The sequence below is a fragment of the Thunnus albacares genome, chromosome 6 (genome assembly GCF_914725855.1).
Source record: "Thunnus albacares chromosome 6, fThuAlb1.1, whole genome shotgun sequence".
Lineage (NCBI taxonomy): Eukaryota > Metazoa > Chordata > Actinopteri > Scombriformes > Scombridae > Thunnus > Thunnus albacares.
Genome location: NC_058111.1, coordinates 17,580,858 through 17,608,695, shown reverse-complemented (window position 1 = coordinate 17,608,695; position 27,838 = coordinate 17,580,858). Strand labels below are relative to the sequence as shown.

Sequence of the window (27,838 nt, the reverse complement as noted above, 5' to 3'; positions counted from 1 at the left end):
GGTGAATGACATATGCAAGAAATGTATATTTGACAACAGATGAAAAGCATTTAGGCAAATAATAGATTTGAAAGAGATGCATTCAACAAATATTTAAACATTCTAAAAAACTGACGCCACCACAAAAATCTAAGCATATTTAGAAGGAAGACAAAGACATAGATAACCACAATGACACAGAATCAGTCAAGATATAGGAAGAGGGCAAGAGAAGTAACTGATGTCCTCGTATACCCATGGTGGTTGTGTGGAAGAGAGGCGGTCCTGAGGACTGTAGGGGCGTTCTGCTGCTGGGGAGTTTGGAGAGGAAATGCTAACGCCCAACATTTCAGACTCTGCTTCAGACAAAGGGATCTGGGCAAGCCCTGGAGGGCGCCCCAACACTGTGAGGGCCACATAGGAGCCCGCTAGGATAGAAAAATGAAAAAGACACATTGGACTTACATCAAGGTCAATTGTCCACATGTTACTTTTGCTCAAACCTTTTCCAAACAGAACATTTCTGCAAAAACAGACTGACAGAAGAACTTACATTTGATAAGCTTCACCACCTCAATGTGATTAGAATGTGTAACAAGGGTCCCGTTAACCTGGAAGACAGAAATGGTATTATGAGAAATAAAAACCAGATAGAAAGATCAAAATATTCCATTCTAGGCCAAGTTTTAGATACAATTTCACACCCAATTTCATTCCTGATTACAGCAGAAAGAGCAGAAATACTGACTGACCATAAGGTGGCAGCCTACATCCTCTTTACCGGCCTTAGACTAGGAAAAAGTGACATTAGCAGTTTAAAGACAGTGAGGCAGATAAACACAATACCTTGATGATCCTGTCTCCTGTCTGAACACCTGCCCGCATAGCAGCCCCATCTGGCAAACATAAAGGAAAAAGAGCATTAAAGAAACACAGGAGGCAAAGAAAGAAATGGAAGAATGAAATAGGGGAAAATGGGAGGGGGGACACAAAAGACATACAGGTTCATGGTGCAATTGTTGATACTTCTGCACAATGAATACACCATATAGCACTGACAGACCAGATGTGGCAAAGTGACTATTTGAGTGCTATTTTGAAAGACCATAACAGTGGTTATATTACAAGAAGGACCTGTTTCACAGCTCCACCCCAAACAAAGGGATTTAGGCATGAGACAGGTAATTATGAGATCCAGGTCTGACTCTATAGTCAGCAGCAAACAGCTGAAGCATTTTGTAAACCAAATACAGTTTTACTAATACACTTCTTATGATCTGCATTTTGGGCCTTTATGGGAATTCTTTACGTCATATGGATCAGTATGGGAATTTGTGTCACTGAATGAAAGACAATCTTGTCTGAAGAGCTCATCTAAATGCAGAAGGGGAATGTGACTGATGAATGGTGGCTAAAGGATTTTTAGATATTGGGTTTTTGAGGATTTGATTAAGGGCAACAAAAACATCAAGATTTAAAATTGCAGGCATATGAACAAAAGCTTAATTAGGCTTTATCTTTCTCTTTTCAAACTTGAAAACACAACTATGAATGTGAAAATCTGCAGCAAGATACTAAAGATGTATTTAGTTTGCTTCCAAGTTTACAATAAAAAGAACAGACTAGACTAAGTAGACTTTCTTAGTGTTGAGTCAGTGACAAAAGCACAAATGGGAAGCCGTGCAGGAATAGTTGAAAACTGCCAAGCACTGATGACAGTGCAACAAAAGTCCTTCATCAGTTCCTTCCTCTTCTGTCTCTCTACACTACTGTACAGACCATGTAATGTTTTCTGTGACCTGATAACAACCCACATCATCCTCTACAGACAGTAAGAGACTGCCAGGGATCACATAAGTATCCTGTCAAAGTCCCCTCTTAAAAAGACAACATGATAAAGCAGAAGATGCAGCTACTCTGAAACTACTGAGGAGGAAATGTACAGTCAGTGGCTTCAATGGTGACTACTCTCAGTAAGTGCCAGGGTGGTGGTGGTGGTTTCGGAGTCCCAATTACTCCTCATATCTTTGAATTCAGAGCAAACTATCATGACAGTTTGATGTCAGTGCATGAAAAAGGGGCCCACATCTCTATTGCAATGGCTTAGACCAGCAGCAGTCATTGTAATAACATCTTTTTCTTCCTTTAAAGTTTGAAACTCCGCCTTACCTTCTTTGACAAGCTGCACAAACACCGGGTTGTCTCCACTGACAGTGAGCCCAAAGCCATTTTCATCTTTCTGGATGATTACACATCGCTGGACCAGACCTGCAAGTGAGACAGACGGGACAAAAAGACATAACAGTGTCTTCAAAAAGGACCAGGAAGCCATTAGTGGAAATGTACTTATATCACTGAAGACATGCATCAACTGCAAAGTTATTGAAATATAAAACTAAACCTCACCCCTGTATGAAATGGTTAACAGAAGTTAGAATATGCCTTGTGAGGGGATTCAATTAAGTGACAATAATCACATTTTGCAGTTGATACAGTCTATGAACATTAGTTGCTTTTGGGAGGTTTCACAGAGGGATATGGGGATATGGGAGCAGACCCCTCATTTAACACATCATCATATAACCCGTCAAGGCTGACCAGAAAACAAATTTAAAGAGACAACATCTTTGATGGAAACTTTCTGTCTTTTGGACAACATGAAATTGTCCTTTAGCAACAAACTCATTTGCTGACAACATAAAAAATAACCCTTAAATCTCTTTTTAAATGTAAATACTTTTGATAATCCCTTCATGTCAGGTGACATTTGAAATTGATCTCACACCCCAGACATTTTTGTTTGTTGCCTCACAGGCTAAAAGGAGAAACATTGCTTTTCAGGTTCTTTATGCGGCATTTCATCTGTGTGGCAAGAGGAGATTAGAGCTTATCTAATGTCTGGCTGACACTCACTACACTGCTCAAATAGACAGTCTCATGTTGTCAAGAGCAAGAAATGTGTGGATTTTCCAATAATAGCAAGCTATCTTAAAATCAAATATCTCTATCAAGCTGATTTTTTAAGTGACCCAAACTATGTGACCCTTGAACTAGTTTCTTGTTGTGTCTGAGATTTCCTGGCCAGTGCAGCATCAGCCAGAAAGGTGAGTAGATCGACAGGGGTAGTGGTGGGGTGGGGGTTGGAGAGTGGAAGGAACAGGAGCTAATAGATGGAGAGAGGTTAGGGGAGGTAAAAGCCCCAGGCTGGGGGGAGGAGAGTAGAGAGAGGGTTACATAGAGCTGAGAGAGCAGGGGGGAAGGGAAAGGGGGAGAGAGGGCAGGGGTGTCAAGGAAACAGATGAAGCCATATGGGTTATAGAGTTGGTGTGAATTTGCCTCTAGATGTTGATCTTTTGCTTTATTTCCTAGTTTTTTAGAGATCTTGGTCGGTATTTTATAAACCAGGAAGAGTGGAAGTGCTGACATGATCATTGACCAGGTTAATCCATCTAAACTAATGTATTATTCAGAGGTTTAACTGATCCGTATTCAGCATCCTTTGCTGAAACATGAGGAAATGTACTCTAGAGAATAAACCGACCTTTAATACTGACAGAGCATCTTCAGCGACACAATCACAAAAAGGAGAAACCCAAGTCATCAGAATATCGCATACAAAGGTCAGACTGCTTTTCTTGAATCTAAAAGTCTAAATACTTAGAGCTTCAAATGCTGTTCTGCAATAAAGGATTTCCATCTGTGAATGTTTTAAACTGGTGGAAGACCAGACATAATGGAAATAACTGGTTCAGACAGACAAAAGATTCCTGTGCTTTGTTGAATATGATGGTAGAGGATTATCTTGATAAACTGTCTCCTAGACAGAGACTAGACAGTGATCAGCAGTGACTGGCAGTTGATGGCTGCCTAAAGAATTTGTTTTGTCAATTCACTGCAGGTGAGACCAGACACCCACCAGATGTAATGTGAGGACATCTCACATTAGATAACACTATATCTGTCTCTTGGTTTTCTGACGACTCTAGCAATGTATAGATTCTGAAAACACCCCACTAAACACATTGTTCAGTGGACCTTTGGTGTTACTCTAAGCAACAGTAAGTCCTTGTAAACATGTGAATATTACTTTCTGTCTGAGCTTAATATTTAATCATATTTGGATGATCACTTAACTTCTTATTAATTTATTTACACAAATATTAGGACCTGGCTCAAGTGTGTGATTAAAGTAATAATACAAAAAGTAATACAAAAACTATCCATAGTCAACGAACATCTAAAAGGAAAAAAAAGTCAGTTGTATTAGCCAACTTTATCAACAAGTCCCCATGCCAACAGTAAGGCCATCTATGCACTGTAGATAGATAACTGTACAAAAAGAGAAGGAAAAAGTATCTCTTAATGTCCAAACTTTCATTCCAAAGTGTATTGGTTTTTCTTAAGCATGAATTTAATTGTTCTTATATAAAAAGCAGCTGAATGACATCATGATGTATCACACTTGAGCTGAACTCTTGGCACTGATTCTGCATCCAACTCAGAGGGGCATCTAGCTCTGACCTGGCAGCCTGATATCATAATCATTAAAAATAAAAATACAACTCTCTGCTGTCACTCTGTTTCAAACAAACATCTAGAGGCATTTTCACAACAGAGTCTGAAGAATGTATCAATACAGCTGTCACACCAGCCATTCCAGCAGGAGCGTCTTACCACAGGACTCAGGCTTCCCCTCTGCTAGCACACTGCTGCTGCCACTCTTCTGCACCACCAGAGCTTCTGCTCACAGCCCCCACCACGCAGACAGCACAGTAGCATACGAACACACATACACGCACGCACAAACAAAACATAAACCAACACAAGGAAAGGAAACACAAAACAGGAAAGAGAAAATCATGAGGGAGAAACAATCATGGGAGAAGAAAAATTAAATGAACAAATAGGTAATTAATAAAACATAATGGTTTGGACAGGCAGGAGCGCAGTCACTAAAAATGAACTACCTGGTTTGTCGTTGAAATTAGTTATAATTTAAACACAGCCTATAGGTCAGGATTGGAAATGTGCAAGATAGAGGAACATGTCCAGGTGTTACTTTTTAAAAACACCTATGCTCCTATTGGTACATATATACTCTACCAGTTCAACATGACTTCATTAAGGAGGGACCCATTTTCAAACTTTGTATCCTGCATTGAAATGATTATATGATCCTCATAAAATAAGCCGTATAAGAGTATTTTATATTTAAAGATAGATACTAATTTTAAAAAAATGAAATATGCCCTAAAAATTAACTGTCAAGTACCTGCAAATTACTAAAAAATTAAATTAAAATTTCCATTAAATTAGTATAAAATGAAAGGACCTGTAACATTAAGCATTACCAAATACTGGATTATTATTAAAATGTCCATACCTAACTGGACACTTGAACACTGCAACTGAGTGTTGATATTAGGGCTCAAACATATTCCATTTGAAATTAAATATACAGCTGATGCAACTGCAGCTATACTCAATGCAATTAGAGGTTTGTCTGCCCACACAAAAAGGTGGTTTACAAGTTGTGGTAAAGGAGATGACGCCAAAAATAGATGACAGCTAATAACATGGGAAGAACCAGTCTTGGTCCAATCAATCAAAATAAGTAGCCTAAACAATTCTTAAAAATGTCCAGTAATTTTAAGGTAAGGATGAATGAATGAATGGCTGCACTTAACCCATTCATTTGGGAGTGTGAATCTAAGAAGTCTGTTTTAACATCTATTTCCAAAGTATCTGACAGCTCGTGCCCATCCCTAATAAACCCAAACCACTTTGAAATTAAGGCAGAAAGTGCAACCAGGAGATAATCTGAGAAAAGATTGTTAGAGTTCATGCAACTAGCAGATAACCAAAAAAAGGACAAACAGACTTACAAACTAACACCATGCAGGCATGCAAAAGATCAGAAATTCAAACATGAATCATGTCTAGAAAAAGTAATCTAAGGAGGATGTAAAGATGTAGATTTCAGTGTAATAAAGCAGCCTTTGCTTCTCTGTGTGTACTGTGTAATTTGGTTTAATCACTGCATTATTCCAAAGAAAAATACATGGAAAAAGATTTTTAGTGTGGCGCTACACACCTACAGACAACAGCGTGCATGTCTTGCGTAACCTCTCAGATAATCTTGTCTATGTTTTGTTGCATCATACAGAGATAAGCCACCATGTGGTGCAGAGGATTTTCTGTGTTGTTTTGAATACAGAAGCTTTGGTCATATCTCAAATCATACTTCCTGGATTGCTGACAAATAGCACAAGGAGTGTCACCATATCAAACTAGTCTGTATCTGAACCTTAACAATCTCACCCTGCAATAAACTTGAAACTGGAGTGTATAACACACTTAGAGGCTTCTTGTGCCCTTCAAGTATGCATTGAGACCACCCAAAAACTTATACGCATAAAAAAAACCCACAGTGCACTGACTTATGTAAAACTGCAAGAACCATGTGAACATTAAACATGCAGCTTCAGATTCCAAGGTCCTGTGGTCTTTCTGTGTTTATTGGCTTAAAATCTGCAGCATGTAAAGCAAACAGTTAATATATTGCAGCTATGACTTAGACAATAAACACATATAATACTGTCCATTAGTTGAATTATTTCAAAAAGACAGATGATTCTAACACACATTTAAAATAAGTTGCCATGTTTCAGCGATAACACCCATCTTAGATCAGACCACACAAGTAAAAAATGAATGTCGAGTTTTCAAAGAGAGCACAAAGCATAGAACAAGATACACACACCGACTTTCACCATCCCAGCATGCCTTATGCAAACCATCATCAGCACAATTCTTTCAGTGTTTGCAGGTGTGTTAGAGAGAGACAGAGAGAGAGAGAGAGAGAGAGAGAGAGAGAGAGAGACAGACAGAGAGAGAGACAGAGAGAGGAAGAAGAAATGGGTGAGTGGGACAGACAGAAAAGTATGAGGCAATCAGATAAAGTGATGCATACAGAGAAAGAGGGACAGGATGGAAAAAAAGAGGCAGAGTGATTGAGAATAAAAAAGTGTGAGCAAAAGAATAAAAACAGAACAAGACCCTGAGAATGAAAGTGGGAAGTTACCTGTAGGGTCAAACTCATTGGAGGGAAGTGAGGTTTTGTCACTTTTGGGTTTCTTGTCCGGGGGGTGGTCTTTACTGAGAATGCTGCTGGTTCTACAGAAAGAGGAACACTGATGAGAAACAGGTAATCTCACTGCAAATAAGTGTCAAAACTGGCATTTATCCAGCATGTGCTTTCACATACAACACTGTAGTCTTTTATATGTAGCATTTTTTACAGGCAATGTCATTGTAATGCATGCGTCTTGTTGTACTACTTCCCTGTATGCCCACCACAAGCTGCAAGCCAGTGAAGGTTCAGGAGGAATTAGAGCAACACACAGAACCAGCAATTGTTCACTTCAGTATCGAGAATAATGTGGCAAGAGGACCTCCTAGTGTATGAATCACGCTGAGTGTGTCTACTGTATAATGTGACAGCCAGAGAGGATGTGGAGCCGCTCTGCTGAGTGCCCAGAGAGCAGGGCCAGAGAAAGGACAGTCCTCAGAGGAGGTGCCACAAGGCCAGACTCCGGCTTGAACCTCGCTAGGCTATGTATGGCTGCCTCTGCCTATACCGGCCCCAACTGTGAAAGGCCACTGTTCTGTTCACAGTGAAAGGCAGTGATGGGCCGCCCTTAGAAGAGGGACCCCTTTGTCCCTCACTGTGTGTGTATATATGTGTGTGTACATGAGTTAGAGGAGGGGGGGGGGAGGGTATGTTTGGTCCAAACTCTGAAGACTTCTGTGTTGCAGCACACCAGGCCTAGTAAAACCTGCCTCATTTCCTTCATCTGGAGCTCTGTGTATGTAAACCACTAGTGTATGTGTGTTTGTGGCCACAGGATTACCCGCCCATAAGCACGAATATGTCTCTACAATAAAATATGAGAAAATAAAGACTCTTACCTGTTTGCTTTCTTGGGAAACCTGTGGGATAAAACAAGAATGATCATCAGTATCTCAAAGCAATGACATGACAAAACTATTAATATAATAAAGTAAAAAAAAAAAAAAATTTAAAAAAAGCGGAGCTGTTTATGACTATCCGAAGAGCGAAAAAAAAGATGCCTGGCTGACAGCTTCTCCTGAGACCCATATAGCAGTAAACATGATAATCCTGATCAAACATCAGAGTTCTTCAGCCGCAGATTAAAGCCTTTTCCAGGTCAAATGTCCTCCGCCTCTCAGATCTCAGCTGTGTGTGTGTGTGTGTGTGTGTGTGCCTCTGTTTAGTTCTTCACAGACATCACGACTTGACTGTAATAATCATATCCTAATCACATCCATGGCCTGTTTCTTTCGAGGCAGCCTGCCCTGAGACCGATTAGTGCCACAGAGTGATGTAGAGATAAAATAATTTAGGGATAGACAGCACCATATTGGAAAAGGGGATATTTTCCTGGAAATTACATATACTGTATGCGAATTGACTTACTGTTGGGCAGACACATCAGAATACATAAAAAATTTGGATATGAGGAGATAGTGTACTGTTAATTCTTGCAGTAAGTGTTTAATCTCATCTTTAATATACAGTGTATGGACTCAGCTTAGACCGAAGATAAAGAGTTGTAATGAACGCTAAATGTCTTCCTCCTCACTCTGACTTACAATACTCACAAAGGGTTAACAGACGCAATCTGTTCTTAAAAATAGTCAAAATTAAATTATAGCTTTACTATAAGTAAATGAGGGACTGAAAGAGAAACTATTCCAAAGTAATTTAAAGGGTAATATTAATAATAATTTTTATTTATAGTGCAATTTTCATTGAAATGAAATCTCCTGAACACTCGCAAAGTTTGTGCCAATCATCTGGGTGGCCCCTCAACTCTACATTACTCCTGGTGGGGTCTGCACAGTCAGCATAGCTCATTTTTCTACAGTCAGGGAGAGTCATGTTTTGCCATTCGTCTTCATGTAGTATGAAAAAACACTTTCACTTAGTTCAAAGTTATATTGTTACATAGTTACCATAAAGTCTAAATTTGGACTCAGTTTTATTATTTTATTGTGCTGAAACATAAATACCTTTTTAAACTTTATTGTCAAGCCCACATCTCTTTTTTTTCTGAGACTTTGCAAGGCGAGACAACAGTAATTTTAAAGCTGCAAGACTGTAAAATTAGCTAAATAAGCCTTGAATACAGTATGCTTCATAAAATGCTTGAAGAAACGTTAACTAGACAAAGATAAAAGGAGACAGGCTGTAAGTTTTAGTGGGATTCTTTAAACTCTAAATGCACACAGTAATATAATACAAAAGAGTAGCATGAGTAACTAAACATTTCAGAACACCAGTCTTCATAATGGGGACGTCTCACGACTAACTAGCCCACATTAACTCTCTTTCTCCTGGCGACAGTGTGTCCCATTCAGTGCCATGCCGGGGAAGCTGAATGGCCCGTTTATGAAAATGCCGCTGACTGTAATAAGTTCCAGAGCCTCCAGCAGAAAAAAAAAAAAAACTAGCTTTAAGTCGCCCACTCCCTTGAAACCTCTGAATCGGAGAGATGGAAAAGTCAGCACATAAACACACATATGCTGAACTGGGACATGGATAAGTACAAGCCTCACGATGGCAAAACTGAGTAGGCAGATGTTGTTCTTGGTTGATCATACAGGAATAAATGAAATGACAGTCAAACCCAGCTCTAACAGGATGGATGATGCATCAGGCTGTCTATAATGTCTGTGCTGAACTAGACTTATGAGTCATGTCCTTAGAAATTATACTGCAGGTCTACAAGACATTTGAACTGTGTTTTGTACAAGTTAAAACAATTAAAAGGGAATTATTGTAGCATTCATATCATACAGTAACTACATCCTGACTATCCATGGGTAAGACTCATATGGACACGGCAGAGAGAGCATCCAAAAGGGCAAATAATTGAAAAAAAAAACACGACTCATTTGAAATAGCCTGATACACACTGGAGGGCTGCGGAGTGGGACAATGGAAACAATGTAGGAAGAAATCACAGAAATGTCTAGAAACAAGAGGAGAGTATGGCTGGGTGATAGAAATGATATATAAACTCACCACGATATAAAATTTAAACAATAAGAAAATTAGAAACGTTGACATAACTGTCAATAGGAGACATTGCCTGACAGAGCACAACAGCAAATCGCAGGAACAAAGCTATTTGTAACCAGTCATATGGCAGTATTTTAAGAATGAACAGCCCACGCCCACAGCAGTTGGTTGACTTGGCTGAGCAAACCACATGCTACTGTTTTGATTATACAAGAGAGTCATGAAAGCAATTAATGCTCCTTTAGAGGAAACTTCTAGTGTTGATGAAGACAGCGACAGCTCAGCGGCCACAACAACCTTCAAAAAAGGAGATATTGTAGATAGACAAGGTGAAAACACGGTTGTGGCCGTACAATGGCTACTTAAAGTACGACTTTGGAACAGAGTGAAGCTTATATTGTAAACTCTGCCGAATACATTTGTCAAAGAAATAAAACAAACTTATTTCATCACCCGAAACATTGTCATGCAACAGAGCACGCAAAAAGCAAGCGCTCACAGTCACAGTCACAACCACAAGTAAACCCGTCCCCTGGAACGAGCAGGGAGCTGCTCAGAGAAAACCCCAGCAATAAACTGGCCTGTTGGCGTTTTCTAGCGTTACACCATACGACAAAAAGACAAAAAGAAACACAGTCATACACGCTGTTGCTTTTTGATTTATTGCAAAAGGTATGATTTGAGAAGCTAATGAAAGTAATGGATCGGAATGCTGAAAGAAAAGCAAAGAGTGTGCTCTGACTTTACACTTTTGGAAACCAAGTTTGTGTAAGTGTACTTATGCTTGAAGGTAGCTGTAAAACAAAGAGCTTACATTGAGAAGATTTACGTTTATTTTTGTATGATATATTCATTAAAATTAATTTTTTGTTTGCAGTTTGAATTCTTAGTCATTTTCACATTCTGAATCTACTTAAGGGAAATCCTAATGATATTTAAAGTTTAGGGGAACCTTGAAGTTCAAAAATATTAACTTGATTCATATCATAATATATATCAATATCAATTGATATGAAAAAAAATATCCTAGAGTAAAGACATCACTAGTCACAACATCACTGTTACCACTGATCCTGAATGATAGATGGCTGTTGAGTGCAGGCCAGCTCTGGAGGAGAAAGCCAGGGAGCAGAGCCGGAGAGTCCTGCGTTGCTGCTGCTGCTGTCTCATCTTCTGGGGGGAATAAACACCTGATTCTGCTCTGATCCGGAGCAGTTTACTGATGAGAGCAGTTTATTTTTTAAACTTTTGGGATTAAGTGGATTTATCTTCAAACTCGCTTCTCAACCTTGCCGGAGCTAACACCAGAGTCACAAACCACCTCAGGTGCTGTCATCAATAATAAACATCTTAAATGATGGTGAGTTTATATAATTTTAAAGTGTAATGTTGCTGCTGTATTTATGCCTTTAGATGGCGTTATTTTGTGTGGATGCAGCAGCTACAATGCTATAATAGTCCTGATCGATCTGAACTCCACTCAGAAGACAAACATTTTAAATGTTTGTTAGTTGTTGTGTGGACAGACCTGACAAGCATGAATTCAGACTTTTTACAAATCGGCATCATGATGTAGTTATTTTGGCATCCATTTGACCTGTTTATTGCAAATAAATTACAGCAAAGTTTATTTTAGGTTAATTCAGGCCGAGCTTTAGTAACATTACCGCGCTGGTTGGGGACTAGTCGGTGCCTGCCGTTGCTCGCTGGCTGTTTAGGGCGAATAAACACAAATGATCCTGCGGTCAAACTCGCATGTGTAATGCGAGGTGTTTGGTGTGTCTGCTGCACCACTCATGGGCACCGCTATGTTTTCTCTGGCAGCCATGTTTCTCCATGTTTCAGTCGCCATGGTAGCCGGCACACCCCGCAGAAGAGGGGGGGTGACGTGGGCGGGACAGGCGCTCAAACCTGTTGTGCTGTTTAGATAGGATGAGAAGGCTGCTGCAGGGGTTGATCCTTGTGGTACTTTGTCTAAAGCATGTCAGATACATTTTACTAAGACCCCAGGGAACTGTGTTAACTTATGGAAAAGGGGTATAAAATACTTTACTTTGAATAATAATTTGTGTCTGATATGGTTTTTCCACAAAAAAGTCCAATTTTCTTGTTTAAATCCTTAAAATGGCATCTCCTTCTTCTCCCTCATTGAAAACTCTAGAAACTATGAATATGAAAATATATTCATTTCAGGTTTAACTGTTGGACACAACATGTCTCCTAAAAAGTCAATTCTCAGAGTATGAGCACTGGAGGCTTCTTCAATTGAACCAAGAATGGTTTCCAAAACTAGTTGTAATGTCACAAATCATGCTTGTGGGCCAATCCCTTAAAATTGGATTTTCAATGAGCACAGAGAAACTTTCCACTTTCAGCAGATGAATGTAAAAACAGCCTTCTAGTGTCAAACTCTGCACATACATTATTCTGCACAGTGAAGCTCAAACATCCAACTGTAGGAACAAGAAGAAAAACATATTTTTGACTGGAGGGGGACTTTAAATTATGGATATTATGTCTAAATGGGAAACCAAAAGTATCCTGCTGCACAGAATCCTGAACCTCCCAGGCCTCTGGTAGAAGTTGGTGAAAACACACAAACCACTCCAGGGCTTGTGCCTGGCAACCAGATCTGGATCACTGTAAACCATTTTCAAGGTCTGGATGCTCTTGTTGACAACCATTTTTCCAATGTCAATATAAAAATAAATGCAGGCTATAATAAAACTTTCTCTATTCTCTCTAAAGACAACTTTCCACCTAGGCGAATGAGAGTGCTGCTGTCACGTTGATTTTCTGTCTGAACCAGAAAAAAATGAGTATGGGAGAAAAATTGAAAAAATGAAAAACATTGACCCAGGATCAAGGCACAACTACACAACACAACACAGCACAGCAGTGCTAATAATGACCTGTCTGAAAGATGAGAAGAAACCCCATCACAACTTTGGAGGCATAGAAGAAAGAAAAAAAAAAACAATCAGAGGCAGAGAGAGCTACCAAAGGCATTCAAAAGAAACTGTAATTGTGTACAAGTAAAAATGTAAAAGTTGTCTGGCAATCAGCTGTATGATATACACATTTTTAAAAGCAACACATGACACTGAATAAAACTCCTACGGGGCCATTTCATTACGTTAAACCTGCTTACTACATGGATGGACAAAAAAGACAGGGGTGAGGGGTTATAAGTTGAAACTGACACATCCAATATAAAGGGAGGTGAAACGTGCTGCTATTTGATATGATTCATCTTTATAGCATTGGTCATTCATTTTGGTTAGTGAGTGTCCTCATAATAACATAATTACACATTAAGTTATTTAACAGTAAGTCTCTTCTGGCAATTTCTCCTATCTGTTAAGCTTTCTATAACCGATTAGATTGAATGCCTTCTCAGAGGTATATGAAACAGAAATGACATCTATTTTGAATTCACAAAGTGAAAAAAGAGATGTTACTTTCAACATGGAGACGAAAGTTTCATTTGGTGGAAAATGAGGAATTAACAGATGTGACACATTAACCACATTTTGAGTCACTTGCAAATACCACAGACTTAATTCCCATGACAAGACTCTGCAGCACCTAGCCTGTATGTTAGCGAAGCAGCTAAATAACAAGGTCATTATGCCTGATTTATGCATTGGCAAGACAAATGAACAGGTAGGCTTACAAGCCTCTCATTAACACTCTTTTTTGCTTTTTTTCTCAATTATAACACGTGTTGTTTATCTTTTTGCTCTGCTCTGTATACATAAAAAACAGCACTTTTTAAATGCATTTAACTAACACTTACTTATGCAATACATGTTAAGAACTGAATGCATTCTAAACCCAAAGATTTACTATTAAAAATAAGGAGCTGTCATAGTTATGTAGGCTACTAAATAGCTTAGCAGGCTGCATAGTGAGTAATATACCTTAGCTCAGTTTGTCCTAAGTCAGTAGTGCTTCCATAGTAATAATATACAGTACCAGTTAAAAGTTTGAACACACCTTCCCATTTACTTGAACGAGAAAATGTGTCCAAACTTTGACTGGTATTGTATATACAGTAGTGGTTGCCATAAGGAAAGGAAACAGCATAGTTTCAATATGCAAATTGTGAGAGAACAAGCCAAGAAAAAAGAGCAGTGCATCCTTTTAGAAATGTTTGCTACAGTAGCCCTGTATCTAGATCAATGCAGACTTCCGTTACTGCAAGGTTGACTGGTCTTATTAAAGGGTCTCAATACCAGGGCAACACTTCTCTCAATTTTCCACTGACAAGCATCACTGACACACAGTCATAGCACACATAACTACATGTCTTCCACAGTAAATCTCTAGAGTAGTATCATAATGGTTCCACACTGGCAGTGAATTATCTGTCCTGTAGACAACAGTAGTTCATTGTTCTATGCCCTGATGATTTTTAAATACTCTACTGTGACAATAGAGAATAATATATGATTTGTTGTTTGACATAACAGAGAAAATACACACTAATGCTGTGAATGTGAACAGTAGTGAGTGTAACATTTAAGTTCTGCAAGAATTTAATCATTAATATCACTATGTAAAGATAGATCAGTAAACAAAACTGAATCATGAGGAGGCTGAGATCACAGTGCCACTTTGCTCTGCTGCAGCACTTTAAAAAATAATTTTCTTGGTCATATATTAAAAAAAACGTTTCAATCTTCCTACTAGAGTGAGACAGACAATCACAGCTCTTCTACTTATGACCCAAGATGATCTGAAGATCTAAAAGAAATGCTTCAGACAACATACAAAAACACACAAGTCCAAAACACAAACCTACATATTGTGTTTAAGAATCAATTTTCCTTGGCTCATTTAATTCTTCAGATCCAGCTAAATAAGTCTTCAAGTCTGAACTAGGACCTCTTCCTGGACAGGGCCATTAAATTTGCAGGGAGAGTGAAAGGGAGAAAGAAGGCAGAGTCAGAGCAGGGTGGGACGGGAGGGTTGGGAGGGACTGCAGCGGGCCTGGGCTTGAATGCTCCATTGAGGTTTGGTGTTTTGATGGAAAACTGTGGCAGAGCTGGGTCAACTGCAGCAACAGTGGCAGCAAGAGAGGCAGGGACCAGACCAAACCATGGAGAGAGAGAAAAAGTAGTGGAGGAGGGAGGGACGGACAGCCCTAAGGGAGCAAGACTTCGACACACAGCTAATTCTGTGAAAGGGTCTCCCAAAATGAAGAGGAAGGAAAACAGTGAACAATAAGGAACTAGACCAACTCGTGCAAGATTCAGAGGAAGCACTTCAGGTTATTCTCAGTTCCTCCTAGAATCAAATTTAGCACAAATGGAGAGATTACTTCCTCAATCCTATGTTCCAAAGTTAAGGAGCAAAGTAGGGGGAGTACGCTAGATAAATAAAAATGTATCAGACAATCCTGCTAAATTATAACATGATATATTGAGTTGCTGCTGTAATGTGTAGTTTCCTACCAGAACCAGCAACACAGCTCTCAGGTGTTGTTAAAGCTGGAGGAGGTGGGGCCTGTCTGAAACTAGGAGAGGATTGGACAATTTTGGGAGTTGCCCTCAGGCTGCGGAGATCAGACTGAGGTGTGTTCCATTCCAGGAGGTGCACACTGCAGCACTAACATCCTCAGATGTTAGATCACACTGGAAAACTTGGCAGTACTGGTATGGAGCTCTGTGGTGACAGCACAATCTCCTCAGCAGTGTTCTGTGCTGCTGAGTCATGCCAGTGGCCTGCCAAGTACCCTATGGAGCTTACAATATTTCCTATTCAACCTGCCAGCCAGGCAGCCATTCATGCCACCTCTTTAAAAAGAGTCTGTGATTCTATCTCAATGGTGTAATGATACAGTCTCTTGAACAGCCTGATGCATGCCTGCAAACTGCCAACGGGAGAGAACACACACTGCTTATCTCATCTTTATACCTGAGTCACACAATGTGGGTGCACACACAAACACACAGCCAACCTGACGTCACAGCTTTCCACTCCCAGCCACTGAGAAAGAAGCAGTCTACACCCACGCAGTAATACTCCTTCTTTGAACTACCTTCTGTATTATAATCTAGTCTGATATCATCACCATGACATCAGCAGATTCTCCATGTATCAATGTGTTCATTGATAGAAGAGACAAAGAGTTCAAGAGAGAGAGCATTAAGTGAGTGTATGAGACAGAGACAGTGAGAGAGAGGTGTGGTGTGTGTTAGAGAGACAAGAGCAGTAGCTCTGGAGCTCAAGCTACAGCCTCAGGGGGAAAACTGTGCCCTTTCTGCCCCAATAAACCTCATCAGGATTCCTGACATGAGGGCTGGGGGATAGACATTTCTTCACGCTATGCTGTCTGCTGTCCTCCAGCACTGAGAAAGGAAAGGAGGTGGTTCAACATGCTACACTGTCCACACCACAGCTGGTCAAAAGCCCTGCCACAAAAACCTGAGAACTTTTCTGATTGAGGAGCAACTTTTCTGAAAATGTATTATTTTCTTTTTAGTCCTTTTTTTAGTTCAGGTTGGTTAGGGGGAACATTTTTCTGTTAATTGAGTTACCTGTTGACAGTGTGCGTTGATGTGTCTGGCAGGGAAACATGGACACCTGGAATCACTAACTTTCTGTGTCTGATTTGGTATCCTGCAATGACCTCAAAGATATATTAATGGGTGTTACAAGATGACCTATGATAACATTTAAGATGATGCAACCTGTAGTAAAACCACACTGCCGATACTGCATTCTCTCCACAGTTGTAAGTCCTTTCATCAATTGGTAAACACTCAATAAAAACATCTGGCTTGTTGAATGTGAGACAATACTTAATATACTGACTGATTCATCACAAGGGTAAACAGCCTGTCACTGGGACTTTCAAGGAACAACAAAAATATCTACACCAAAGTTTACAGTTCATCCCTGCACTTTCTCCTACTCGCCTTCCTTTTTTCTCCACTGTTTTTCTACTATCAAAGCATTTTTGCATTTTCAGACAACAGCGTCTTCCACTCAGCATGCCTCCAGGTTGGTGACAGAACTTGGTGTCTGACAGCGGTTCTTTTTGAGAAAGTGCAACTGTGTTTCAGCCTGTCTAGTCACCCCTGAATCAACAGAAACAAGCAGTGTAAGATTAATCACAGTGCAGCAGCAGGTTGCTGGTGGTATCTCTACAATACAGCCTCTACTAGCACACAGAGACAACATTCAATTAGAGCGTCCCCATTCTGAGACCCGGGGATGGGGAGCCTCAACATGCCACATGAATTATATTAAATCAGCAGAGAAGCTGCTTTCTAATGTCAACTATGTCCTTCTATATCAGAGAAAGACGGAGCAGACGTACATGCAAACTCACAAACACTTCAACATACCATATGTACTACAGTAACTGTATCAATGAGATAAAGAATTTGTCAGCAGTCACTGTCTTTTTAAAACTCTCCCAGTAAAAATAGAGAAATAAAGATAAATGTCCACCATCATGTCTCTTAGCCACTGTGCTGTCTGAAGAATATAATAGCTTCATAAGTGCCACAGTTAGCTCGAAGGCACAACCTACTTCATGGCTACAAAAACTTTACATGGACATGTGAGGACATGATACTAGGCTTATGCTGATTGGTGATCGGATCGAGTATCAACGATTGAAGGGGTGTTTGATGATTGTTTTTTCCTAAGCCGATATTAAGGCAATTTTAACTAACTTACTATCAGAACTTAGATGTTATAAAAAATCTCTAAAATCTGTGCCCTACTGTGCATGTTCCTGGTGGAGCGGCATGTCCGCCCGCTGTAATGATCCCCGGTAATCAGCTCGAGTGATTAATTTTAAATCCTTAATTACAAACCAGTTTGTGGTCTCTTTTCCACCCTGCATCTCCGTTCTCCATATGCCCGCTCAGAGCTCACCAAAACTTTGCTCAGCACTCCATAAGAGTAGTTAACGTTAAAGATATGATTTGAATTGTGATATAAAAGATAATAATGCTAAACAGAACATGACGCTATGATACTGTCACACCAAGCACAGATACACAGACTTTTAAAAGGGAGCGATTGCTTGAATAGAGGAGGCGTTGCTATTTAATAGAATTTTTCGAATGTTTAAATACTTAAATAAAATAATCTCATCAAGCCATATAAAAGGTTTGATTATTTCAAAGCTCCGTCAAACGCTGAGCCATGCTCAAGCTAATTATTCAAAGTCATCAATACAAATTAAATTCTAACGTCAATAATAATTTAAAAACTGCTAAAGAGATTTAAATTATTTAATAACACAAATAAATGTTCTACTGCTACAACTACTACTACTACTAATAAAATTATTATTATAAATAATAACAGACTATAAAAGCCTACTAACAATGTCAGCCTAATGTAATATATATATATATATATATATATATATAAAACACAAATATTGCAAATAAACTAGGCCAATCAGATTAGTTGTTAAAGTGCAATCAAATACCTTATTGTAAGCAGACGATGGATAGTAAAAATATTTTGTCTTAGGCCTACTGTAGGGATACAGAAATAAATTATGTCCTTTTCTGTAATGAAATGGACAGGCTGAGGTGCCAGGCTGACCGTACCGTTAAAATAAACATAAGGCCAGAAACAATATAAGATCACAATTTTCAATTTATGCTGCCAGGCAGGCCAGCGATCTGTATGCCTACAGATTTTTAGCCAAGAAAACACACTGGTTTACTCTCTCTGGTTCAGGAATTATTGTGGTGGAAAGTAACGACGTTGCCAGCTACACTGAACATGCGCTCTGCTGGGGTGCTGGTTGCGGGGACACACGGGTATTTTCTAGCCTGTTTTCTATTTTCTACGTTTGCCAGTAAAGGAAAGTGGCTTCCATTCTCTCTCCACCATCCTAATGACTTGTCATCACTATCAATAACTTGTGATTTCTGAATTTGCTCGCTGCTGGGAATTGTGGCCATAGGCTGCTTCACCCTGCCCAGAAGACTGCCCAGTGTTCTGGTCTTCATAGTTGAGTAATGATAACAACAACAACATAATAGATTGTATTTGTTATCCTATTGTGGCTGTGTTCGCTCCTGGAGAGAGCGAGCGAGAGATATAGTCCATTCTCATTTTAGTGACAAGGGTGTCACAGGGTGATGATAGGACGATCTGACTATAGAGAACATTGCCCAACCCTACATGACACTTTAGCCAGACAGCTCTCTTCCCTTGTCCTCTTTTTTATCTGTTGTTGTGATCCTGTCTTTTGTGAAGTGAAAGTAATGTTTGGGCCCTGAAGCTCTCTTGGCTAAGAGGGGAGGACTGTAGAGAGTGTCCACAAGCATCAACATCACAGGGCTGGGTGATAGACCCCAACTCCCCTTGCACATAAGAACCCCCAGCTAATGCCCTGACTCCACCCCCCCCTCCAACATCACCAACCCCGAGGCATTGCCTGTTTCTTTTCCTCTCTGCATCTCCCTCTCCTTTTCTATCTCACTGTCTTTTTTTCCTTCTAGCCAGGTTTCTCTTGACTAAGATAACTGCAGAAAAATTAATAACCTTAAAAGACACAAAGAAGATCCAGGCTAAACCACAGAACAGCCTACTCATTTTGACTTGTCAACTTTTCATTCGTATGTAGCTAATTGTTGAATTTGATGCAAAAGTGAGTACTCCCCACCTTGATGCGTAATAAAGACTGATGATAAATAATAATAGTGGTGATAATGGGAGACTGGGACTGACTGATACAGAGAATGGGATAAGTGATGGATGTGATCGAGATAGTGTGTGAAAAAGAGTGAAATGGGACCTGAGTATGGTGAGAGTTGGTGTGTGCCTGCCAAAGTGACATACAGGTGTGAGCAGAGTCTTCCTAAGCTCCTCATTTACATTCTATAAATAAACAACATTGAATCTGGCCAGTCAGTCAGTGCTTACATTCGGTAGGTAAAAGGATTCACTGCAGACAACTCAAGGCCAGCTTCACTCACAACCAGAAGGAATACTTAGACAACACTGCAGCAGTTTTGCTGCATAGAGACTATAAAGCTTTCCACCTTTACCAAAATGGGACCGTGTCGTCAATCACACAACATATTTCATGAGTGTTGTGTAAAATGCATCACTGCCAACTGTAACTGCAACAATGTAATAACTCTGTGTGGGCCTGGGTGAAAAGTCAACATAGCACGATGATAACCACTTAATAACCAAATACTGGTCATTACAACCATAATTCACATTACTAGAGGATGCAGTAAATTTGTTGGAACTCATAAGAGAAGAATATTGGATTGGAAATGGACTGATTATGGAGGAGTCAGAGTATTGGTAATGTGGATTAACTAGTAGTTTCCCTTTTAACTGGTGACGTTTGCCTGAGTGTGTCTATGTGTGATGGTAGTGACGACAGATGTTGAAAACAGGAAGATAATGTCTATAATAGCTGTGCTTGTGGATGCCCTATTTTGCCCCTTTTCATTTAAATGTTAACAATACACTCATATAAGTCTTAGACACATACTGACACCAACACACACTATTCACATAGATTTTCAATGTGAAAAAAGTCCATACAGGATTTGAGACCATATTATTGTACAACATAAGTAGAAATCAATGCAGTAATCCAGTTCACCGTTAAACTGTGTCTACTTCTTGCTGGCGCAGCTGCTCATAATGTATAAATACCACAACACAGCTAGATCAGCTTGTGACAGTGGACAACCACGCACTTGCAACATATCAATCTTTGCTATTCCTTGTTAACTACCTACTAGTTAATACATTCATGGTCAAAGGTATTTAGCCATTGTGGACAAAACATTAGAAACACCTTTCAGTGCACCACCACAAACTACAACATCCAAATGTACAATGGAATTAAATCAACCCCTCTTTGACACAATTTGAACAAAGTCTTAATATGATGCTCTCAGTAAGGTAGAATTTATTACAGAGTTGTTGTGTTAGATTGCATAAGACTATACAGCATACACTAGCATCATACTGTATATAATCTGCTTTGGGTGGCATTTGTTTTACAGATGAGATGTTCTGTGAAGGTGTTTTTTTTTTAATACCACTGCTGCCTCATTTTGAACCTATAATAACCCTGAAATAACCTAAATGTATTAGCTGGCAACAACCTAGTGATATTTAGGCTGGCTAAAGCTTGCTGTGACCCAAAACATTTCTGTGACAAAGATTTTAATGAAAGGGTTAGTCAGAGCTACAGGCTATCATAGCTAGGGTTAAGATATGGTGAAAAATTATTTTGTCTCTGCTCTATATTTAATGAATTCCTTCACTCTTGAGAAATCACTGCCTTTGAAAGTCACACTTTCCATAGCAATTTGATGGAGAAGATAAGGTGTTAAGAATCTTAAGCCAAAGAACATTGCATCATAAAATCATAAAATGACACTTCCCTGGAGGTATCTCTCACCCAGCAGAAGGCGTTGTGCTTTCCCCATACAATGCATATAGTTGTACAGCTATCTATTTGACTGCCCTACTTGGATATGACAGTGTATCTTATAGCTTTAAGGTTTCCTGCAGGCTAATATCTTAAATATTTATCAATAAATTAATTTAATATGCTAATTTTGACTTGAACTTGAGTTTCTTTCCCCAACTTCTTTTATCTTGTCCTTTCAGTTGTGTGAAACATGTTAGCATATAAATACTGCTGCTCTCCACTGCATGCAGGGCTGGAGCCTTTGCACCTCAGATCAGAGCTCTAAATGACTTCTGGATACTCATTTTAATGCACAGTTCAGAGCAGCTGACACAGCCTCCCCGGTATCAGTGCTGACTGGATGGAGTAGAAGCATACTGCATTATGAGGGAGGGCTGCCAAATACAGGAGATGCATCACAAGCAGACCGCGCTGTCAGAGCTACTCATGAACACATTTGTCATGAGGAGACAAATTCCTCTGCATTTAGGGAAAATAACAACTCCAGTGCCCTGTTATCATTTAGTGCTGACATGATTACTTTATTAGTCAACTGACATAATAACAACAGATAACGATTTTGATAGTTGATTAACATTTCCAGGTCATTCAACCAGTTCAAATTCAAAGCATCTCAAATTTGCTGCATGCTTTATTCTGTTTCCTTGCATTGTAAATTGAATGCTCTTGAGTTTTCATACTGTGGCCAAGCAAAATAAACATTTTGATTATTGAAGATATCACTTTGCATTCTGGTAAGTTGTGATGAGCATTTTGGCATTGTATTTGGCATTTTAATGACTAATGTCATGACTAAATGATACGCTTAAGGATACATAAATAATTTTTAGTTGCAATTCCTTTCATAATTAACAAGCCACAGAGATACTGTATCACTGTTGACCCTTTTCCTCCCACGGGGTCATAATGAAGGCATACTACGACCACCCTCTCCAAATGTACCTGACCTACACTGATGGACCTGAGAGGAGCATACAGCGGACAGCCAGTTTGCTCCCACTGAAAGCTATTGTTTACTATTAGTGATGTCACCAGCACCACTTCCCGGGAGGGCCTCAGGGGGGGTGGGGGGTGGGAAAAACGTGGAGATCAGCAGAACTCTATGACAAAGAGCTAACAGCACACTAAACTGACCCACCGGCTGGCGGCCCAACCCCAATAGATGTTAGATGCGCACTCCCACCATGGCCAACTGAGCAAAAACAAAATGCACTACCCCACACCGCCAGGGAAAGAAAGCAAGGACAGGGAAATACAGATTGACTTAAGGATAGAGGGGGAGACAGACAGCACCATGAATCAATAAAGTTATCATCATCAACCACTGTGGAAGAAAACACCCTCCAAAACCGCTGCAGCCTGAACAATAATTGCAATCACAGGCCAGCTCTCATGTTGTTGCAACAGAGTTTACCTTCAGCACAAGCTGGTCGCAGAGCATCCAGAGTGCTGTCACACTGTTTTGCATTTATCTGTTTTGCATGAATATAATAGCCTGCATCAGGCCCAACTGGTACTGTAACAACTGTGACTTTTATGACACTAAGCTTGTAAAAAAAACAAACAGATGAAACAGCTCAATGCAGTATCAAAACTGAGCTGAGCAAATACATGATGATATTCTTTGACAAATCATCCTGTCTCATAGCAATAAAACCTCACACTGTGTTTCTCATGACATCAATATGTGACATCTGTGGTTTATCTGTCTATCAGCTGCAGTGTAAATTTCATCACAGGTTTGCTGAAGTGATCTGAAAGCACGGACTTCTTCATTTTACTGATGAAAGCCACCAGACATCAGAGCAGCTGCACAGATTAAGTCATTAGTGCCATGCACAGTGTTGTGGTAGTACTGTTTAAAAAATCAGTTTTAAAGAAATCATAATAAACAGCACCACAATTGCAGTTGGTGCCAGCCACTGCTGTCATCATTGCAGTGGGGGAGGGGGGGTCATGCAAAATGGGGTTGGGCTTTAGCCTCTAGCTCATGCTCTAGCCATGAGAATATTTCATATCCCAACCTATGCAAAGAGCCTCCTTCTGCTCTGAATCTAACATCCACATTCCAGTGTATTGGCTTGCTCTCCTAGCAGGTATGTGGGATTCAGGTGGGAAGGCTTGACGTAATGCAACAGCCTCAGCTGCACTGCCAGAGTACGTCATTTTGAGAATAGAAACCTCTTCATTCTCCTGGTACAAAATAACAGGGGAATTCATACATGTACTGATGCAAAAGAGCAATGGACATGTGTATCTCAATGGATTACAATAACACAGAAACACATCTTTCTACTATTTGGTGTTTTTCAGGCTATGACACATTATTTAGCTCACTGCTGTTGACAACAGTGTCCGAGCTTTGAGTTTAAGTTGACTGATGCCTCGGATAAGGCGATTACTTGACGGAGTTTGGGTTTTGTCTAAATCCAGAGATTGTTTTAATAGGTGTAGGAGAAGGTAAGCTTTAAAGGCTTAGGGGTAATAGTGATGTTGAAAGGTGTACAGGGATCACAGATTCCCTGGCACACAAACAGTGGCAGGCCTTCTCACTCCTTGGACAAGTAGTACTTTACTGTCTGCAGAGAACTCCATTACCCATGCTGAGATCAGCAGAGTTTCCATCAAGATCTGATGTCTCTCCTTAGTAATTAGATTGTATAACACAGTTATTACTGAGCACATCACCACAAAGAAGTGCTTCACTTGGGACCACGTAAAACATATTTTCATCAGTCTGTGGGTTGTGTTTCATATTAACATAATCATTCTCAAATCAAAGAACTTTTAACTAAATGTTCTGTTTTCATTTCTTTGAGGAGTGCATTTGTGCATGTGGAGTGTGCATGGATAGAAAAAGGTTGTGGTATACTGTACCTGTCAGTGAAGCTGGACTGTGTGTCACTCATTGGGCTTCCGGTTCTAGATTTGCAGCAAATTATATCCGATTAACATTTTCCAGAGTGTGATGAGGCGATTTCATGGAGCGTCCTTCTCTGGCATTCGTCTGAAGTAGGCAAGGATTTTGAGGATGATGTTGAAAATAAATTAACTGCAGGACACTGCTGGGGTGTTGTAAGGCACTGCGAAACACCGGAGGAAAAAAAATACTACCTATATGTTATGTGTCAACCAATACTCCTTGTCAAATCTGAATAGCAGCAAGGAATCTACAGTGCAGACCTTAAAAATGAATCGGGGCCTCGGTCGTATTAGCTGTACAGTCAGATGATATCCTACCCCGGCTATAAACAATATTTTGGCAACAAGAATAAATATATTGTTCCAGCTGGCACAAGTTGTCGTGCATGTATGAACTCCTTGTATGAATCCTTTGCATTCACATCCCAGTTTTCTGCCGATATGAGGTGTGTACACAATCAGTATTCCAACGTAACAGACACCTTGGCCCTGCGATGTAGTCCGTCTGCCACCACCCCTGCTCGGCTGAATGGCCTCGGTGCCTAAATGATCTTTGAAGATGCTGGAAATTCCTCCAGTCCCATTTGGTATTCCCTGCTCCAAGAAATGCCTGTCTGCGGCTGTGGGGACGACTCTCCCGTGACCATGAGAGTCGTTCAATAGCGAGTTTAAGCGACCCGTGTTACAAATTAGCAAAACAACCGCAGCTAATGTTATACCGGTGTAAGACGTTAGATTCAAAAACAATACTGGTTAGACGGTCGATTTTAAAAAGCGCATTGTTGTTGTTGTTGTTGTGTTTTTCTTTCTAGCAAATCCTTTCTCACGGAGAGTTGGCTGGCGTTGAATCTTGCCTGCTACCAGCTAACAAAACAGATGAGCTCTTTCAGCAAAAAACTTTGCTTCGTGTGCTCTTGTTTCGAGTGCAAACTAAGCAAACTCCCGTTCACAACAATGAGCCGGCCAACGACCGAAAAATATATATACAGCACCGCATGAATGTTGGCTGGCTTGCGATATATCTCCGTGTTATGTCCTTCAAAAAGTCTCCTTGAGGAAAGAAAATCCAGTGAAGTCGGTTAGCACAGCGTAACGTCCCTTGACTCCATGTTTCCAGAATTCAGTCGTTTCTCGGCAGAATTCCCGTGGATGGAAAGCAGGCTAGCTATGTGGCCAGCTAACGGGACAAAAAGTAACAACCAGTCTTCTGTAAACAACGACAAAAATACCACAGAGGCGCTTAAAACTTTTAGAGAACATCAAACGCCGTTTTTTCCAACGCAAGGCGTTATTTGTACAGGAATATAACTTGCGGAAAGGTACCAAAAATCCCACTTTCTGCCGCTAGCAACGCCCTAGCCAGCTAGCTGTTGGAGTCCAATAGCGCTTCCACTAACCACTTCCGCCGGGAGATGGGAAAACTCATTATGTTTCTGTATAACGTCAAGGAACAGTGTTGCAAAATAACATGATAATATGTTAAAAATTATGGTATTATATTCATTTGAACAGTATTTAATTTATGCATACAGTATATACGCATATAAGTATGTATGGTAAGCTATAGGCTAAATAAACTATCTGTTAAATGTTATGTCAGACCTGCAATTAGTCGATTAATTAATTAGTGGATCGACAGAAAAGTAATAGGCATCAGTTTTTATAATCGAATAACAATTTGAGGTATTTTTAAGCAAAAACCCACCAAATCCAGTTTCTCAAATGTGAATATTTGTTATATTTGTTTGCTGTGGTCTTTATTATAGTAAACTGAATATCTTTGTTGTTTTGGACTGCTGGTCGGGCAAAAGAAGACCTCTGATATCACTTTAGACTCTGGAAACATTTTCACTATTTGCTAATATTTTATAGATTAATATATCGATTAATTAAGATAATGAAAATAATTGTTAGCTGCAGCCCTGTGTTATATAGTTACGTATATAGCCTAGTTAGTCGATCAACTAATTATTCAGCTATTAAACATGAGCAACATCTCTGTGATAAAGATAAATTGAAATAGTTTATGTTTATTAGTTAGATAACTGATTAGTCAGTGACAGAAGATAAATCTGGTTTCAGTTTCTCAAATGTGAGGAGGATTTTCTCTGTTCGATCACTGTAAATTAAATATCTTTTTGTTTTACACTGTTGATCGGACCAAGCAAGTAATGTGAAGATGTCACCTTGGACTGTGAGAGCAATTTTCTAACGTTTTATAGCCTAAACAAAAAATCAATTAGCTGATAATGAAAATTGTTTATGTGTTTTTGCAGCTCTAGTTGTTTGAATAGATAAAGATGCTATTTTTTTTACTTTTCCATGGCAGGGGGACCAGTTTTTAAGACTAAAACTTGTCACTAAGGATGCACTTTTCTTTAGGTGGTTGATCAACTTGATGATGATGCATGTTGTTATATAATTACTTCTGTACTCTAGCCAAGTCTGTGGCTAGTCTGGAACTGGGAGAACAGTCATTATGCTGATTATTCACATCTTACAGTCCAGTCCTTTGTCCACCAACAGGACACTCAGTTTTCTGAAGCAATGTCTTTAATTCATCTACACAGAAAAAGACAGAGAGGGATAAGTCACTAAGATGGCTGTATGTGTGACACAATGTAAGACACAGAGAAAAAATCAAGAGTCTGACACATAAAACTGTCTTGAGGCTTTGATTCATTTATTGTATCTGCAGAGTCAGCATAGACAAGATATCAAGACCAAGATCAATGTTCAATGCAATTAATCTTCACTGATTCTATTTGTAGTCCACTGCGTATGAGTGTTCAGTTACATGTGAGTCTTTGTGAATTTTATCAAACTGAGAGAAGAAGATGAACTTAACATCACAATATCACAAATTTCATAATTGAGGATATGGTTGATAGTGGAGGTTCAAAAGGGCAGTTTTGAATCTGTCAAAGTTTGTTAGTGCACACATAAATGTGTGAAATATGTGCGATTATTCTTCTCCACTGTCTTTTAGTCAATTTGTTTGTTTGTATCCTGTTACATGATTATTATACAGTGCTGTGCATTGCATTCCTGTCTAATTATGTACCCCTATGGAAGCTGACACCACACAATGTATCAACATACAGTGTCATACAGTATATTAAACTTTGTGTGCTACCAAAAGCACATTTTAAGCAGTTGACGTTCCTGCTAAAAATAACAGCAAGAAGTAAAACTGTAATGGCAATCTACAAGCCTTTTGTAGTAATTTTAATGTAGCCTAGAACTCAATTAAAATATTACTCTGGTCACTGGTCACAACTAAAACTATAATGTGATGCTATTTCCGGTTGACAAGGCTGTAAAAGTTTTTTTTGTTGTTTTTACTAACGTATTTATTTCTGCACTTTCAAATG

General features: G+C 39.5%; 1 protein-coding gene across 4 annotated transcripts in view; it reads right to left on the bottom strand.

The window, feature by feature from the left end:
• The window catches only part of arhgef12a (Rho guanine nucleotide exchange factor (GEF) 12a), a 39,628-nt gene extending 13,758 nt beyond the window's left edge, over window positions 1-25,870 (bottom strand). For 2 of the 4 annotated variants that reach the window (XM_044353715.1, XM_044353713.1), the window contains exons 1-8: window positions 24,420-25,870; window positions 7,951-7,971; window positions 7,064-7,155; window positions 4,654-4,719; window positions 2,149-2,247; window positions 826-875; window positions 533-590; window positions 235-407 (exon numbers count right to left, since the gene is read on the bottom strand). In XM_044353715.1, coding sequence (XP_044209650.1) covers window positions 235-407; window positions 533-590; window positions 826-875; window positions 2,149-2,247; window positions 4,654-4,719; window positions 7,064-7,155; window positions 7,951-7,971; window positions 24,420-24,451 — 591 coding nt within the window. In that variant the 5' untranslated portion in view covers window positions 24,452-25,870. The remainder of the gene's footprint in view (window positions 1-234; window positions 408-532; window positions 591-825; window positions 876-2,148; window positions 2,248-4,653; window positions 4,720-7,063; window positions 7,156-7,950; window positions 7,972-24,419) is intronic. The other 2 variants (XM_044353714.1, XM_044353716.1) reach the window with 2 other exon arrangements.
• Between the last annotated feature and the right edge of the window lie 1,968 nt (window positions 25,871-27,838).